This window comes from Manis pentadactyla, chromosome 6 (genome assembly GCF_030020395.1).
Source record: "Manis pentadactyla isolate mManPen7 chromosome 6, mManPen7.hap1, whole genome shotgun sequence".
In the NCBI taxonomy this organism is placed as follows: Eukaryota; Metazoa; Chordata; class Mammalia; order Pholidota; family Manidae; genus Manis; species Manis pentadactyla.
In genome coordinates this window covers 135,344,545-135,364,169 of record NC_080024.1, presented here as the reverse complement: position 1 = coordinate 135,364,169, position 19,625 = coordinate 135,344,545, and the positions used below count along the sequence as shown (strand labels likewise).

The 19,625-nt window shown below is 37.4% G+C and overlaps 1 protein-coding gene across 4 annotated transcripts in view; it reads left to right on the top strand.

Moving 5' to 3' along the window:
• The window catches only part of DYM (dymeclin), a 439,846-nt gene that overhangs the window by 206,979 nt on the left and 213,242 nt on the right, over window positions 1-19,625 (top strand). For all 4 annotated transcript variants that reach the window (XM_057504164.1, XM_057504163.1, XM_036918624.2 and 1 more), the window contains 3 exons: window positions 111-236; window positions 13,168-13,281; window positions 14,238-14,332. In XM_057504164.1, coding sequence (XP_057360147.1) covers window positions 111-236; window positions 13,168-13,281; window positions 14,238-14,332 — 335 coding nt within the window. The remainder of the gene's footprint in view (window positions 1-110; window positions 237-13,167; window positions 13,282-14,237; window positions 14,333-19,625) is intronic.

Sequence of the window (19,625 nt, the reverse complement as noted above, 5' to 3'; positions counted from 1 at the left end):
CATAATTCTGAAATTAAAGTACCTATACAAAATAAAAGTATAAAGGTTTATAAAGCATTGGTGTTACAATAAAGTAATTTTGGTAGTAAATTAAACTTATTATTCTTTAGGTTTTACCAATTCTTGAGATTCTGTATCATGTTGAAGAAAGGAATTCGCACCATGTGTATATGGCCCTTATAATATTGCTGATCCTTACAGAAGATGATGGCTTCAATAGATCCATTCACGAAGTGGTAAGTCACCACTACTTAGGTTAGAGTTTCTGAGTTACACAATAGACATGTCCCTCCTGAGGATTAACTGCAGCCTTAGCATTTCTTTCTTCTTTTCCTTCTGGTAGATGTTTCTGCAAGAAACTGACTTGGAAATGGTGTGTTTTTCTGCTGATTTATGAAGTGGCGCTTTTTTCTGAATGAGTATTAGCTACTTAAAAGCTCTGTCAAAATGGTTTCTTTAGTAATTGGCAAATATTTTTGTTGCCACTGAGTTCGTTTTTCCTCTCCATTTCATTTCCACTTTTTAGTTGTAACAGAAATCATCAAATAGGTTGCTCTCTCAATGTAGAATGATTGAAAGAACAAGGGACAAAGAGAAGAAGACTGAGAAATTGATGGTTTTATATTTTTATAGTCCTTTTGTTGAGTTCCATTCCCAACCTAATTTTATCTTTCTCTTTGTTATTATTCTTTGTGTCAAAGTAATACATGTACATAGTTTTAAAACTTACATAGAAGTACTAGGATTTAATGCAGATTAGCAGACCCCGTGTCTACCCTATACCTAATCCCACCACCCCAAAGACAAATGCCTGCAGCTTTGTCCATGTTTCTCAAGAACATGCTTATACTGCTTTCTCGATTTTTCAGATTTCGATATTCACTGTTATCTTCCTGAGATGGAAGACAAGTCATTAGTTCTCCTTGTACATTCTGTGTGTTCCCTCTGCATTCCCAGCCCTACTTCCAGCACATAGACTTTTTCCTCCTTCCATCTTCATTTTCTTTGTGGACTCCTGTCTAACTCCATATTGGAGGCTTTCCTCAAATGTCTGGTGATCTGTGTTCATATTTAGGAGTAGTACACTAAGGAGTTGATTGTAAGTTCTCAGTGTGGGCAGGACTTATTTGCTATAACTTGCTCTGTATAGTCTATTTCTTTGGGGATTCTACTCTCTGTAGGCCATGTCTTTTGGAGTGATCAATTTTTCAGGGGGGACTCTTCCAGTCTCCTTGCTGTAGGGTGCAGTGGGGAGGACAGGGCTAGTACTTTCACTCTTCACAGGGTACAAACACTTTCTTTTCTTCAGTAGGGGTTTGTGTTATCTTTACTTCTCTGTGATATCCCACTAAAACTTTTTTTTGCCTCTTAAATAGTGTGACCATCATTTCAACTAAGATTTAAGGAATCTTGACACCGTACAAAGAGGATAAAATGTATAAATTTCTTGATTTCTTACATTTAGTGAAGTACTGCCAGATAGAAAATACATGCCCTGATTTACTCAGTATTTTTAAATAGCATTTCTCTTTCTTTTAATGAGTGAAAAACCAATATGATTTTCTAAAGTACTTAAAAATTGAGGTATAAAATATTGTGCACAAATTTTAATGGTACAACCTATGAGTTTTTACATATGTATATACCTGTGTAATTTTGTATGCGTATACCTGTGTATATTGAACATTTCTAGCATAATAGAAGACTCCCTTATGCCTCTTCCTGGTCAATACCCCACACCAACGAGAGTGAACCACTATTTTGACTTCTCTCAAAATAGATCTTCACTTCTCCTTGAATTACAGTGTGTTCTCTTTTATACTGGCTTCTTTCATGCAACATAGTATTGCAGAAATTTACCATATTACTGGGTCATTAATTTGTTCTTCTCCATTGCTGTGTGCCATTCTGTTGTATGAATATACCACAATACTTTTATCCATTTTCTAGTTCAAGGATATTTGGATTTTTTACAGTTTAGAGCTGTTTTTGATAAAGCTGCTGTGCACATTTTCAAACATGTATTTCAGTGGGCATAAGCATTCATTCCCTTGGGTATAAACCTAGGAATATAATTGCTGGGTCATAATGTAGGTGTGTGTTGGCTCTAGGAGTAAAACTGAAGCTGGGCATACCCCACAACTCAGCAATTTCACTCGCAAGGTTATCTAGCAAAACTCGTGCACACTTGCACAGAGAGAACATGCTTATTAATGGTCATCCACATCAGTGATTATAGTTTTGAAAAGATTTATAGCATGCTGAATAAAACAGTCAGGGTGATGGCTACATCTACAGAGTAGGGGAATGAAAATGGGGAAGAGTACACAGTGGGGCTTCACCTTGGTCTGTAATTGTTTATCTGCATGGTGATGAAGTACCCAGTTCAGAAAAGTGGCTGCCTGAGGTTACAGAACATGATCAGGGAAGAGTAGTGAGGGGCTTCAGGTGCTTCAGAAGCAAAGATATTAATATTTGATAAAACTCGGTGATGGATACAGTGGTGTTCTCTGTACCAGGCTATTCAGTCATACTTTCTGTGATGATAGAAAGCTTCTGTAATTGCACTTGGAGAAGATTGTGACTGAGGAACTGAATTTTTTATTTTAATGTAAATACACATTTGTGCCTAGAGCTGCTGTGTTGGACATTGCTGCTTTATGCTTTTTAGTTAATAGTGACCCTCACATAGTATTTTTAAAAGGATAACTTCTTGGGGAACCCTCCTACACTGCTGGTGGGAATGTAAATTAATTCAACCATTGTGAAAAGCAGTATGGAGGTTCCTCAAAAAACTAAAAATAGAAATAGCATTTGACCCAGGAATTCCTCTCCTAGGAATTTACCCTAAGAAAACAGGATCACAGATTCAAAAAGACAGATGCACCCCCTATGTTTATTGCAGCACTGTTTACAATAGCCAAGAAATGGGAGCAACCTAAGTGTCCATCAGTAGATGAATGGATAAAGAAGATTTTACATATATACACAATGGAATATTATTCAGCCATAAGAAGAAAACAAATCCTACCATTTGCAACAACATGGATGGAGCTAGAGGGTATTATGCTCAGTGAAATAAGCCAGGCAGAGAAAGACAAGTGCCAAATGATTTCACTCATCTGTGGAGTGTATGAACAAAGAAAAAACTGAAGGAACAAAACAGCAGCAGACTCACAGAATCCAAGAATGGACTAATAGTTACCAAAGGGAAAGGGACTTGGGAGGGTGGGTGGGAAGGGCGCCATAAGGAGATTAAAGGGCATTATGATTAGCACACATAATGTGGGGGGGGCACTGGGAAGGCAGTATAGCACAGAGAAGACAAGTAGTGACTCTATAGCATCTTACTATGATGATAGACAGTGTAATGGGGTTTGTGGTGGAGACTTGATAACAGGGGGAATGTAGTAACCACAGTGTTGCTCATGTGAAACCTGAGCGTCAGATTGTATATCAGTGATACCTTAATTTAAAAAAAGGGATTACTTCTTATTCGATGACTTTTTAATTGTGCTTCCTAGAAAACTCTTGCAGATGTGCTTATTAAGTTGCTAAGTACCAGAAACTGGGTAGCTTAAAACGTGTTTTACAGATATTTTTGCTTTTAAAATCTATGTGATTCCTGACTTTCGGTAATATCCAGGGAGTAAGAACATGGAGAGTGAGAATTTGTGGTTTCTGAGTTTCATATAGTGAGATTTTGGATAATGAGGGTAAGAATCTATATTGTAACACTGTTTTTAATAGAGGAAAAATAGGAAATAAATTTCCATTAATAGAAGAGTGATTTTTTTTTTAAAGTGGCCTATTATACAAGCACTGTTCAGTACTTCAATGGACTAGCAAGTAGACTTATATGTAGAGTCTATACTCAAATATTTAACTACTAAGGCACCAAAATCAGCCATTAAGAATGGATATTAACCGTTGTTCTTTGTTCTCTGTTGTGGATTAATTTCTGAACCCTCAGGAGGTCCTGGAGGTATGGCTTAGTGCAGTAGCTATTTATTAACTAGCGAGGAAGTATTTAATTTTTAAAAGTAATTGATACTATTAGATTTTGGCATACATGATAAATATTATTTCTTATATGCATCAGTATAAGGGTGTTGCAAAAACATACTGAATCTAAGAAACAGGATGTAAACAAAAAAGATTCTAGGTTGCCATAACTAATTACTACAAACAGGGTGGTTTAAAGCAACAGAAATTTATTGTCATAGTTCTGGAGACCAAAAGTCCGAAAGCAAGTGTAGGCAGGGCCATGTTTTCTGTGAAGGATCTAGGGGAGGGATCCTTCTCTCTCCCTAGCTTCTGGTGGTCTTTGGAGTTTGTTGGCATGTAGCTGCATCACCTTTATCTCTGTGTCTGTCGCCACATGGCTTTCCTTCATTTGGTGTCTTTTCCTGGGTCTCTCCTCCTCCTCTCTGTAAGGACAGCAGTCATATTGGATTTAGGGTCCATCCTAATCCAATATGATCTCATCTTAACTTGATTGTGTTTATGAGGACCTCATTTCCAAATGAGGTCATATTCATAGGTTTTGGGGTCATAAATTTCAGGGGACACTATTCAACTCAATACATCCTGATACTGGTTATGTAAATTAGAAAGTATACAAAGGCATGCTATGTTTTGGGGTGTTGTGTGTGTATACATAAAGTACTTGAAATGTACTAGAAAGATACATATTCAAGTCAATAATGTTTGTTCCTCTTTGGGGGAATAAATGGGATTTATATCTTAAAAAATAAAATGCGAATGTCAGTTGTGGAAGTACAGAAGTTAATTATACTTTGTGCTTTTCTACACATACTTGATTTTTTAAGGACTTGATACCATATAATGTGTTACTGCATATATAACATTTGAAAGAGAGATATTGAAAAAAAGCAAATTATATAAGGGGTAAAAGCCCAAAAAAGGACCTAGAACCACAAGCAATTCTTACATACGTTTTGAAAAGGAAGACATTTTCACATCCATAGGGATTGCCTTATACATTTTATTTAAATTATTCTTGCAGAAACTGATAAATATATGAAATGCATAATTAGGATAATAACAGTCTAAAACTATTAAACTGAATGAACATTGAATGCAGGAGGGGAGAAATTTTGTAAGAACCAAATAAACAGGTCAAGAACTATAGTGAGGTTACCAAGAAAGTTTTCTGTGTGCTGCCTATTATGCATTAATGTCCCATGGGACACTGTGTGAACTGTATAACTAATTATTTATACTTTTTCTTAAACACTACCACAATTTCTAAACAGTGATAAATTTTTCACAGAAGGAAAAGACAAATCCTTATGTAAATGCTAAATTAGACTTCTAGTTTTCATAATATCATTGTAAGTTTACTATGTGGATACACATTAAATATTTGTTGAATGTTAAATGAATAAGACTACTTTTATTCAGAACTCTTCTTCCATCCAGTTTTGTGACACACGCAAGTAGATGTTAACCACTAATGACCTCTGTTTCAAACATTGATGGCTTATGATATTTATTTCTAAACAAAAGAGCAAAGAGAGAGGAGAAGCTGAACTATACTCAAGTGTGTGACCTTTTAAAAGAAGAAACTCCTCTCACTAGTGAAGTTGCCTGTTGAGTATCCTGGGTTAGTATTCCCTCGGAGACTTAACAGCAGTAATTCTTAAACTTTTTGGTTTTTACACGTAAAAATAAATGAGGGCATTTGTGGAATGTAACAATGAAGGAAAACTGAAGGGACTAGCGGTTACCAAAGGGGAGGGGTGGGAGAGGGTGGGTGAGGAGGGAGGGAAAAGGGGATTGAGGGGTATTATGATTAATATACATGGTGTGGGGGGGATCATGGGGAAGACAGCGTAGCACAGAGAGGACAAGTGGTGACTGTGTGGTATCTTGCTACACTGATGGACGGTGACTGTAGGGGGGTATGAGGGGGGAATCAATAATATGCGTGAATGTAGTGACCACATTGTTTTTCATGTGAAACCTTCTTAAGAGTGTATATCAATGATATCTTAATAAAATAAATAAAATAAAAATAAATGAGGGCACAAAATAACTTTTTTATATAGGTTATAGTTCTACTCATTTACCATATTAGAAACTAAATTTGACATATTTAAAAAATATTTAACTAGGTCAGTTAGAAATAATAAATATTGTAATAATAAGCCCATTGCATGGTAGCCTCAATAACATATTTTTATGAGAATAAATTTTTCCACAGAGAAAAGTTTTCCACAAACAGAAATTTTGTGAGAAGAGTAGCATTAATTTACATTTTTACAAATCTAATGAATTTCCCTAACAGAAGACAGCTTCCCATGTCTGCTTCTTTATTAAGTTTGTTGTGCTATCAGGCATGTTATGTCGCTTCTGGAAAACTCAACTGTACACTCATGAGAGAATTGAGACTGGAGAGTCATGTCACGGTATTATCATGAAGATAATTTTGGCCTCGAATATTCTGCAGGAATGTCTCAGGGACCTCTGGTGGTCCCAGGGCCACATTTTGAGAACTGCTGCCTTGGAGAGTAAGTCAGGGATGTAACACTTCACCATACCTTTATAAAGATTCAACTGGCAAAACTCTTTGTTTTGAATTTTTTAAACTATTGTGCACATAGGTTATCTCTTCTGCTTGATTAAGGCCATCATTAGTCATGAATAAATTGAAATGCTTAAAACTGTACATTTTTTACTTCACAAACAATATCCAGCTACCATGTACTGGTCATTTGCTCTATGCTAGCCTCTGAATGGAGACTGCAGAATATATCCAGGTTGGGTTATTTGTAATGAGGGACAGTAGGTGACATGGGGTTCTTCATGCCAGATAGCTGAACTGTGTAAAAATTTTAAAAAAATTGTGGAGGTCCTTGTGTGTGCTTGCATGAAGTCAAACATAGTATTCCCTTACTTTTGTATTTTTCTTATCTGTTTCAATACCCCCATTTTCATTCTTAATATTGTTTGGAATTTTAGGGGGGGATAGACTTACCAAAGAAATTCCTATGCTGTTGGTCTTTTAGAACAACTGAGGTACAAGCATATTATTTAGACTTGGTTATATTTTCCTGACTTCGTGGATTATAATTGTGGTTTTTTTGTTGTTTGGTAGTCCATATTTTCCTTTTATTTTTTATATTTTTATTGGAATAAAGTTTGATATACAATATTATATTGGTTTCAGATGTACAACATAGTGACTTGATAATTAGATGTTTGCTGTGGTAGGTGTAGTTCCTCCTGTTAACCTTACCCAGATATTATAATATTGTTCGTTATATTCTATATGTTGTACTTCCATTCCTATGACTAACTTACTTTACAATTTCCAGTTTGTACCTCTTTATCCCCTTCACCCATTCCACCCCCACCCCATACCTCCTGCCATGGTAACCAAAGTTTGTTGTTCACGTTTATGGGTCTATTTCTTAGTATTCTCCTTCTCTTGGATTCTTCTGGCTGTTTTTTATTATTGTTACAGTGGTGAGGTAGTGGAGAGGTAGCCAAGCACTTACATGTGTGGTTGTTTTTTTCCCCAGAAATGATGTATGGGGGGTTCCTGCTGAGTCTTTGCATATTTAGAAGTCTGTATTTTTCTACATATTTCTGTGGTAGTCTTCCTAGGTATAGCATTCTAGAATCACAATCTATCCCTCAAAAATTTGTACATGCTGTTGTCCTTCAAATGTGTAGCATTCAAGATAAGGAAACTAATGTTAGTCACTTCCCTTTCTTTTGGTGATAATGTGTTCTGTCTGGAAGGCAGTAGAGTTTTCTCACACACTGTGAACAGAAATTTAACAGAGTAAATTTTGATGTTTTTCAATATTTCTGCTTAGAATGTTGAAAGTTTTTCTTCTTGAAGAAATTTTCTCCTATTAGTAATTTTTCTGTTTTCCTTCCAGTCTATTCCTTCTGGAACCTTATTAAGTAGATATTACATCACTGCTTTTCTCTGTATATGCTTCTTTAGCCTTTTATTGCTGTTGTCTGAGATAACTCAGTTTAGTCGTTTTTTGTTTGTTTATTAAGGTACTTTTTTTTAAATTTTAGATAATTATTTTTTATTGAAGGGTAGTTGACACACAGTATTACATTAGTTTCAGGTGTACAACACAGTGATTCAACATTTATATACATGATAATTCTAGGTACCAGCTATCACCATACCAAGTTGTTACAATATTTTGACTATATTCCTTATGCTATACATTACATCCCGGTTACTTATTTATTTTACAATCGGAAGTGTGTATATATGTATATATTTTTTGTTTGTTTGTTTGTTTTGTTTTTATTTTGTGAGGGCATCTCTCATATTTATTGATCAAATGGTTGTTAACAACAATAAAATTCTGTATAGGAGGGTCAATGCTCAATGCACAATCATTAATCCACCCCAAGCCTAATTTTCATCAGTCTCCAATCTTCTGAAGCATAACGAACAAGTCCTTACATGGAGTACAAATTCTTACATAGTGAATAAGTTACATGGTGAACATTACAAGGGCAGTCATCACAGAAGCTTTCGGTTTTGCTCATGCATTATGAACTATAAACAGTCAGTTCAAATATGAATACTCATTTGATTTTTATACTTGATTTATATGTGGATACCACATTTCTCTATTATTATTTTTTTAAATAAAATGCTGAAGTGGTAGGTAGATACAAGATAAAGGTAGAAAACATAGTTTAGTGTTGTAAGAGAGCAAATGTAGATGATCAGGTGTGTGCCTGTAGACTATGTGTTAATCCAAGCTAGACAAGGGCAATAAAACATCCACGTATGCAGAAGATTTCTCTCAGAACAGTGGGGGTGAGGTTCTAAGCCTCACCTCTGTTGATCCCCATTTTCTCACCTGATGGCCCCCCTGCGACTGTGCCTGTCTTAGGTTGTTCCTCCCTTGAGGAATCTTACCCGTCTCTGGCTAACCAGTCATCTTCCGGGGCCATACAGGGAAATGTAAAGTTGGTAAGTGAGAGAGAAGCCTTATTGTTTGAAAAGGTTAGCTTTTTACTTCTTTGCATATTTATGCCCTGTGGCTTCTATGCCCAGCATTTGACTTAAGGTGTCTTTACCACTTGGAAGAATTATAATACTTGGTAAATTCGATATGTGGCACGAATTCTATTTAAGGGTTGTAATTAGGAAGGAAGAAGAAAAGCTATAGAAGTAGCAGGCAGAAGAAAACCTGGGAAGATTGATTATTTATTTGACATATCTTCTTGTAGAGTAACTTCAGCATGTATAGGTTTTAAACTACTAATTAAATTGCGCACACACATTAACATAATAGGAGTACAGTTACGTAACCAAAGCATACCTGTAATTATAAGGTACTTTTGATATACACTCTTACGAAGGTTTCACATGAAAAAACAATGTGGTACTACATTCACCCATATTATTGAGTCCCTACCCATAGCCAATGCAGTCACTGTCCATCAGTGTAGTAAGATGCCACAGATTCACTATTTGCCTTCTCTGTGCTACACTGTCTTCCCCATGACCACCCACACACCATATGTACTAAACATAATACCCCTCCATCTCCTTCTCCCTCCCTCCCCACTGGTCCTCCCCCACCCCTTCCCTTTGGTAACCACTAGTCCCTTCTTGGAGTCTGTGAGTCTGCTGCTATTTTATTCCTTCCATTTTGCTTTGTTGTTATACTTCACAAATGAGAGAAATCATTTGGCACTTGTCTTTCTCCGCCTGGCTTATTTCACTGAGCTTAATGTCCACCAGCTCCATCCATGTTGTTGCAAATGGTAGGATTTGTTTATTTGTTATGGCTGAATAGTATTCCATTGCATATATGTACCACATCTTTATCCATTCATCTACAGATGGACACTTAGGTTGCTTCCATATCTTGGCTATTGTAAATAGTGCTGTGATAAACATAGGGGTGCATATGTCTTTTTGAATCTAAGAACTTGTATTCTTTGGGTAAATTCCTAGGAGTGGGATTCCCAGGTCAAATGGTATTTCTAATTTTAGTTTTTTGAGGAACCTCCATATTGCTTTCCACAATGGTTGAACTAGGTTACATTCCCACCAGCAGTGTAGGAGGGTTCCCCTTTCTCCGCATCCTCACCAGCATTTGTTGTTCTTAGTCTTTTCAATGCTGGCCATCCTAACTGGTGTGAGGTGATAACTCATTGTGGTTTTAATTTGCATTTCCTTCATGATGAGTGATGTGGAGCATCTTTTCATGTGCCTGTTGGCCATCTGAATTTCTTCTTTGGAGAATTATCTCTTCATATCCTCCACCCATTTTTTAGTCAGTTTATTTGCTTTTTAGGTGTTGAAGCATGTGAGTTCTTTATATACTTTGGATGTTAACCCCTTGTCAAATATGTTGTTTACAAATATATTCTCCCATACTGTAGGATGTCTTTTTGTTCTACTGATGGCGCCCTTTGCTGTACAGAAGCTTTTTTAGTTTGACGTAGTCCAAAATGTTTTTGCTTTTGTTTCCCTTGCTCGAGAAGAGGAGTTCAGGAAGAAGTTGCTCGTATTTATATTCAGATTTTTGCCTATGTTTTCTTCTAAGAGTTTTATGGTTTCTTGACTTACATTCAGGTCTTTGATCCATTTTGAGTTTACTTTTGTGTATGGCATTAAACAATAATCCAGTTTCATTTTCTTGCATGTAGCTGTCCAGTTTTGCCAACGAGCTGTTGAAGAGGCTGTCATTTCCCCATTGTATGTCCATGGCTCCTTTATCCTATATTAATTGACCATATATGCTTGGGTTTATATCTGGGCTCTGTAGTCTCTTCCATTGGTCTATTGTTCTGTTCTTGTGCCAGTAGCAAATTGTCTTGGTTACTGTGGCTTTGTAGTAGAGCTTGAAGCAGGAGAGTGTAATTCCCCCCAGCTTTATTCTTCCTTCTCAGGATTGCTTTGGCTATTTGGGGTCTTTTGTGGTTCCATATGAAGTTTAGAACTATTTGCTCTAGTTCGTTGAAGAATGCTATTGGTATTTTGATTGGTATTGCTTTGAATCTGTAGATTGCTTTAGGCAGGATGGCCATTTTGACGATTAATTCTTCCTAGCCATGAGCATGGAATGTGTTTCTATTTATTGGTATCTTTAATATCTCTCATGAGTGTCTTGTAGTTTTTGGAGTATAGGTCTTTCACTTCCTTGGTTAGGTTTATTCCTAGGTATTTTATTCTTTTTGGTGCAATTGTAAATGGAATTGTTTTCCTGAGTTCTCTTTCTGCAATGTCATCATTAGTGTATAGGAAAGCAACAGATTTTGCATATTAATTTTGTATCTTGCAACTTTGCTGAATTCAGATAGATCTAGTAGTTTTGGAGTGGATTCTTTAGGGTTTTTTTGTATGATGTCATGTCATGTGCAAACAGGGACAGTTTAACTTCTTTACCAATCTGGATGCCTTTTATTTCTTTGTGTTGTCTGATTGCCATGGCTAGGATCTCCAGAACTATGCTGAATAAAAGTGGGGAGAGTGGGCATCCTTATCTTGTTCCCAGTCTTAAAGGGATGGCTTTCAGCTTCTTGCTGTTAAATATGATGTTGGCTGTGGATTTCAGTTTAGTCTTTTCAGTTTCACAAAGTGAGTTATCTGTTGTGCCCATTCCTCTAATTTCTTCTCTCTCAAGTTTCAGTCATCATGTTTTTAACCTTCAGCAGCCTTTTCTCCTCCACAGCTTTTCTGTGATTCTCCTTCATAGTAGCCTGTTCTTACTTTATGGATACAGTCTTCTGTCAAATCTCACTAAAGATAACATTTAGAATCTAAGAAAAATTTTGTCCAGCTTCTTAAATTATGTCTGTTTAATTGGGGGCCTGTTTGCTCTGCATGTTCAGTTCCATATTTACTCATTTTCACAGTATTTGGTAAACATTTTGTTGTGAACACATTAGACATATATATAATTGGAAAAAAATAGCCTGATGCAATAAAGACATGCAATAAGTAGGGCAAAGTCCACTTACTGCATTTGGCTCTTAAGACTTAGTAATGTAAAATAGCATCTCTCCCACCTCATTCACCACTTAGTATAGAAACTGGGTTAATACAGTTCCTACATTTGGTTTTGGCTGATTATATCATTGTGTTAATTTAACATATTCTTCTATCCTCTGTATTTCATATGTGCTGGTAATTAGAACAGAGGCTAGCTTAGATTCAACATGTATCGCTTTAGATAGTTGATTCTCTGCTTTTTTGATGGCTTTTGGTTATCCATTCATAGTTGTAAATGAGAGTCTAGTTTCATTTGTTTTGAATGGTGATGGCATCCCCCACACCAGTTGTGAATGATGGGGGTTGGCTGTGCTCTGTGCAGCAATATAGCTTCTTAGTGGAGAGGGCAGGATTCTCTTCCTTTTTCATTCATAGATAAAGAAGAATGGGGCACATTGACTCCATGAGTTGAGGAGAGAAAGGAGTGATCTTAATGGAAGAGGACTTCAGGAAACTTCGAGTGCTCAGTTGAGGCTGTTGATATTTTTGCATTTTACCTCCTTTATTGTGGCAGCCCACAATTGGCTGCTGCACTTAACAATTTTTCTCTCTCTTGCCCTTTCTCTGATGCCCATGTTGCATATCTACCATGGAAGTGCACCAACTTAAGCTAGAAAACAGTTCTTGCTAATGAGGCCTGGAGGTGAGTTCCAGAGCTACCTACTCTAAAAGCCACAGTAGAACACTGCATCTCTTCTGGAAGATCTTGGCTAATTTGCGTTTTTGGCCTTTCCTGAACACAAGAGTGGAGGTTTACTGTGGTTGTTGGGACAGCTCTACTTTTCAAGGGACTCCTTAACTTTCTTGTTTTCACTTTCAAACTGCTTGACTCTGACTGGCTTTCTGTCAGTCTTGTCCTCTGTTCCATACCTCTTCCAGCTGTCTCTGTTTTGTGTCTACCAATGATATATATCCTCCTCTGTTTTCCATACCTGCTTTTTCTCCTTTTGTATTTAAAAAGAAAGGAGAAGCAAACCCATCAGCACAGTTCTGCTATCTTGAACTGAAGGTCTCACAGTTCACCTTTAAATACTGTTTAATTTCCCTTCAGAGCAAAGCCATGGCTTATCAGACATTGTAGACATGGATAATCCCTTTTTTCCTAAAGGTATCATATTCACTTGAACTTTTCTCCCTCATTACAGATATTAAAAAATATTACTTGGTATTCAGAACGGGTTTTAACTGAAATTTCACTGGGAAGTCTCCTGATACTGGTTGTAATAAGAACCATTCAGTACAACATGACAAGGACAAGAGTAAGTATTCCATAGCTCTTTTTCTGTCTTTATGCATATAGTGCATATCGGACTATAGTTTAAGGCAATCTCAATATTTAGAGTGCTAATAACATTCTCATTAAATACAGTAGAAAATACAGATTCACATATAGTCGCGGTATCGCATGCTCCTAACATAATGTATATTGTGTCTGTTTCTTAATATTTAATAGGTTATATAATCAGAGATATTTTACATGAAATAGAAAAAAAGCAGCAGAACACATTTACATAAACCCTGCTGAACTGATAAAACTGATTTACCTTTTAAAAGCAGTAACAACAAAATGTGAGAAGATAGCAACACAAGAAAATATGAATTTGGATGTGGAAGAAAGAGAATACATTAGAGAATAAAAGGAAAATCTTGACTGGATTGCATTTGCAGTACCTGGGAGCAAAGTACAGTTCTGGTCAACAGAGAAGCTGTAGGCACAAGTCACAGCTCAGAGAAATGGTCAAGTGTTCTGCACTGTTTTCAACTATTCCCTTCTGGGGGGCTAATGTAGGTGCATGTCCACAACCTTCTATCTGAAATTCTAGGGGCCAGATGTGTTTTATTAGAATGGAGACTTTTTTGACTTTAGAAAGATAATTACATATGCTACACTGTATGTGACCATTAGGCTCTGGAGCAGCACGCTGTAATTAAACATTAATATTTCTGCAGTGAACTATTTCAGTATTGACCAGAGTGGGGATAATGAAGACCATAAATAACATCATAATATTTTGTGCCAGATGTTGCTTCTAAATGAGTGGTGAAAAAAACTTGAGTTTTCAATGCCTTATGTATTTTGGACTTAAGAGAAAAGGATTGTGGACCTGAACTCTCTAAAATCAGTGACAACTGAGTTACATTTTCTTCTAGTTAACCTTTCTTACCATGTAGAGAGTATTTGATGTATGTTTTAAACTTGCTGTTTTTCTGACAGGACAAGTACCTTCACACAAATTGTTTGGCAGCTTTAGCAAATATGTCGGCACAGTTTCGTTCTCTCCATCAGTATGCTGCCCAGAGGATCATCAGGTAAATATGAGCTTTTAAAGAAATACTGATTTTTGCTTTCTGGCTGACCTATTGAAAAAGGTAGTCTGGCAGTCCCTTTTTAAATGTTATCTACACAATTGACATCACCTTCTTGTTTAGTTGGAAATACCTTGTTGTGCTTTGTTTTCCAACCCACCTCTTTGATCAAAGTGTTTATTTTCAATCTTTTTATAAAATTCAGTCTTAAGCTGTGTGGTTTAGCTTTTTACAGAGGAGCAGGTATATTTCTGAGTAAATGCAAACTAAATCTTAACATATTTGCTGAGCATTTTATAGAGTGTCACACTGCCCTTTTAAGGAGATACCTGTTTTTGTTTTGGAGAATTCTTTTTACAAAAGACCATAGCAGCTTACCGCTGTATTAGTTTACTATTGCTGCTATAACAAATTGCCACAAATTAGTGGCTTAAAACAACAGAGATTTTTTACACAATACTGTAGTTTAGAAGTTCAACACAGGTCTCACTAGGCTAAAATCAAGATGTCAGGAGGGCTGCATTCCTTTCTGGAGGCTTTGGAGGAGTATCTGTTGTCTTGCCTTTTCCATCTGCTAAAAGCTGCCTACTTTCTTGGCTTGGGGTCTCTCCCACCATTTTTAAAGCCAGCAACAGTAAGTTATTGTTTTTCTCACATCTCATCACTCTGACATCCTCTTCTGGTTCCCTCTTCCCCTTTGAGCATCTTGAGATTGCCTTGTCCACACCCAAATAACCCAGGATGATCTACACATCTCAAGGTCCTTAGCTGAATCGCAGTTGCAGAGTCCCTTTTGCCGTCTAAGGTAACATAGTCACAGGTCTAGGAGATTAGTAGGAGGTGGGCATTTTGGGGTGTTGGGGGGAGGCAATATTCTCCCTGCCACTACACCACCCAAATTCCCATCACTTTCTTCCCTTTTGCCAAAGACATAATCTTTGTAGGAAAGCTGATTAATAAATGATGAGTGAATATCATTTACATAGATTTTTAATATATGTGGGTACTTTTTGGCCTTCAGATAGGATGCTTTATATTGTCCTAGTGGCTCTCAAGGAAAATATTGGTTATGAAAGTTAATGAAGTCCAATCATTTCCTTTAATTCTTGCTTTTGGGCAGTGCTGTTCTGGTGATTCGTTTTTTTTGTGTTAGTCATTGATGGTGATCACAAGTCTGTATCATTTTTTATCTCTGATCTCTTCTTTCCATCCATTCGTTAGGGACAGTTACTGACCTAGGCTCATTTTTAACAATCACTCAGAATTAACTTTTTTATTTTCAGAATTTAGCAGATGATATTTTCCATTGATGCACTATGAAATTTTGGTCTGGTCTTAATACATTATATTGGCTTTGAGTTTGTACTTGAGAGATTGTCCAGTTGACTGGCTTTGGGCTAACACTAACTTCATGATTTAAAAGTAAACATTGCATCATCTCATACCTCAGATTCTTCCAGGTGTTCTGAAGAGCCTTTAGTTTCTAAAAATTAGCCTTTGTCCCCATGCTTTATATCAGCATGACAGATTTAATGATATCTGTGCTGCTTTGTGGTCTGGTTTTCTTTGTGTGTATATAGAGTTTTATAACTTTGAGGAGATTTCATTGCGAGATTAATTTTCCTCAACTGATGTATGAATATTTGGCCTATTCAACATGAAAATGCCAAATGAACTGGTTCAGAATTTAAGTTCTGATAGGTAGAATGTATCAAGCAAGACTAAAAGTTTTCTAGGTGAAAGAGTTGGAAAAAATGCAAATAAAGCACTGTATCTAATTTTCTATCTGTGGTGGGTAAAATGGAAAACCAATAGTATTTGCAGAAATAGGAAATGTAATTTAGATTTGTGATTTGGGGATGTTTAGATCAGGTTTATCATCAATAAGGAATAGTACTTCATTTTAATGGAATTTTATTTAGCATTATATTAGTGATAAACTGTGTTAATTCAAGGAATATCAAAATTATAAAAATTTCTGCCCATGAGTAGTTTATACTTTAGTAGCCAAGGTAAGACAAGGGCCAACATTTATGATATACAGCAAAATGTGGTGAATACTGTAAGGGTGAGTGTTGGTTCAGAGAACGGTGAGTACATATCTCATTGAGAAATACGGCAAGGTGAGTTGAGAGATTCTCTACAGATTGGCCTGATAGGAAAAAGCACCAGCCACTACAAACCAAACCAAAACAAGAAGGGGTGTGGTGAGAGAGCAATAACTGGTCCAGCTCCATTGGTATGTTGTGGACCATTGAAGGGCTTACAGGGGAGAAGCCTTGCTGGCACCTTCTTGTGGAGGGCTTAACTCTTAGATCCACAGTTTGGGAATAAAGAGAAAAGGTCTGATCTTCAGTAACAACAAAAAAGAAAATGTGAACAAATGAATTGTAAGTGGGTGTTAAAAGAAGTAATTTAATGCAGATTTCTAGAGTCATCACTTTCAGCAGATGATGTTAGTATGCTCCGTTTGTCACCCTGAGGGACATGCAGTTTCAACAAGTTCCTAAGTGTTGCCAGTGCTTCTGGTCCGAGGGCCACATCTGAGTAGACAGTGTGGACCAGAGCATCCTCATCATTTAGGAGTGAGCTTGTTAGAAATAGAGTGTCGGCCCAGTTTCAGACCTGCTAAATCAGAAGCTTCATTTTAAAAAGATCCCCAAATGATTTGTGCGTATTAAAGTTTGGAAAGCACTTTGAGTTGGAGATTGGAAATCAAGATCTGTTCCCTTAGAAAACAATTGTCTTGAATTGGAAATGGGGGCCAGCCAGCATTTTCTATCATGAAGAAACTCATTTTCTACTAAATGTTTGTGTTTAGAGTATAGAATTGTAAAGTATGATAAGGAATGCATAACAAAAACTCTTTTAGATACACGGGAGATTTATTATAGCAGTACAACTCGAGATTCACCAGATGCTCCAGTAATTCCTGCAAGTGAGAAGTAATCAGTTTTCATATACATGTTTTCTAAGTCCTCTTTGAGGAAGAGGCTACCAATTTTGTATCTGTCAGTGGAATAATTTAGAAAAGCCAGTGTTTCATGTGATCTTCAACAAAATGGAAAATAGAGGAATATGTTTCATTTCTGTGAAAGTAGGATGTGATTAAAGCTTTTAACAACCTTCTTAGCTGGACATAAATGTAAGGAGTGATTTTATGCAGTGTCTAAGCTATTTCATATTTAATTACATTGTGTCTTCCACAAACTCTGGGTATTCTCAAAATATCATTAACATACAATTTGGGTTTTGCTCAACCATACAATCTTTTGAATATGCTATGGATATTTGATAGCATTATTTGGAGTTATACAGTTACTAGTTCAATCAAAAATATTTATAAAGAGTAGATTATATGCAAGGGATTGTGTTGGTTTACAAAGATAACATCACTTACATCCTGCTCTTAAGATCCCACCCTGCTTTCTCTGGCTTCTCCTTTACCTTTGACTTAACAGGTATTTTTCTGCGGTATTTCATCCTTCATTTTTTTTTTTCTTCTCTTTGCTCATTTTCCCCAGGAATTCACATATGTGCCTGTGGCTTCACTTGCTATGCACTCACATGCTGAAAACCATCCAAATCTATATTTACAGTCCTGATCTTTCTCTTTTTTTCCTGAGGCAGGCAGTAAGTGTCGTGGCTAGGAGCACAGATTGAGTTTGAGGATCCCAGTTTCAAAACTTACTAGCTGTGGAATATTGGAGAAGTAAACTGCTCTATGCAGCAGGTTCCCCCTCGAACAATGGGGTGACAGTAGTTGCTTTCTCAGTGGATACATCAAGGGTTAAATAGTATTTGTAAAGGGCCTGGCCTATAACCTGTGCGGTGTAAGTGTTGGCTGGCTGACCACTAACTCTACTAATCTCACTACCTGGATATCCCCACTTACCTTGAACTTCTATTAAGTTTACACCAGAACTCCTTTTCAAACCTGCTCTTCCTTTTAGATTCTCTGTCCTGGGTAATGGCCCTCACCACAGACACCTAAATTGCCAAGCCAGAAACCTACAAGTAATTCTCCACCATTTCTCCCTCTCCCTCAAATGCTGTATTGAACTGTCAAACTCTACCCTTGAGTTACACACACCCTCTTTTCTCTCTCCAGCACTACACTTCTGGCTTGTGCGTTCACACGTTCACCCATGCTGTGTCGTCATCAATCCTGGTCCTTTTGCCTCCCTACCTCCGCGCCATAGTAGACCTGGTACTGCTGCATCCATTTGACAAGCATATCTAGTCGTACTGCTCCCTTTGCTTGAAATCATGAAGTGGCTTCCTTTGCCAGGTTAAAATTCAGCCTCCTTACACCAGTGGCTTCCAGCTGCGGGTCATTTTGTCCCTGGGGACACTTGGCAGTGTCTACAGTAAGGTTTCTGCTGCAGCTGGGTAGGAAGTTGCTCCTGATTTCTCATGGGTGGAGGCCAGGAGCATTGCTAAAGATGTGGAACTACACGGGACAGCAAAGAGTCCAGTATGTCAGTAGTGCCGACACTAAAGGACTGTGCCTTAGAGTGGCATGATCTGCTCCCTTGCCATTTGCTCTTAATCTTCCATTAATACTTATAGTGACATATTCATGCTGCTCCATCCTTACTAAATTGTTAGGGTTCCCTGCTCTTCGCAGATACCACTCCTATTGTCAGGACAGATGTGATCTGGAACTAGAAAAAAGTTGAGGCAGTTCCCGGTATCACCTCTTCTCTCTGTAGGGCTTTCAGTGTCCTGTCCTTCTGTTGTGTTTTACCTTGAACCTGCAATACAGCTGGCAACCCCCCAAATACAGCTCCTCGGCCTTTTTCCTGTAGACCCAGCTGCTGCTAACAGAGTTGCTTCTTCTTTCCCTACTCAGGTTACAAAGAGAAAGACCGTAACTGGCCCTGTTCATCTCTTCATAACAATGCCTGGGTCACTGTCAGTTTCTGGCCCAGCGGCTAGTTACAGGGACAGGAACGGGGAGCAGAAAGGGAGAAAGTTATGTAGTAGACAGTATGGCTTCTCTCAGAGGAGGGTGTTGGAGAGGGAGAACTTCAGAGTCTTGACCTGGCCAGTACTGGTACTTGTTACACACTGGCCTGGCCTGAAGTTGCAAATCTTGTTGGTTAAGCAGAGCAGTAATTACTGGAGGTAAAAGACTTGTCTTTTGCTTTTTTGCATTACTTTGTAGAAAGTAACTCTCGGTAGGCACACTGTAGGCTTTTAATAAAAACTTAGTAACTGGTTCTCAGAAAATGGGCTGGCATCTGAGATTTCAAGCTTAGTTCTGGCACCCGCCATTCTGAAACTGCAGGTG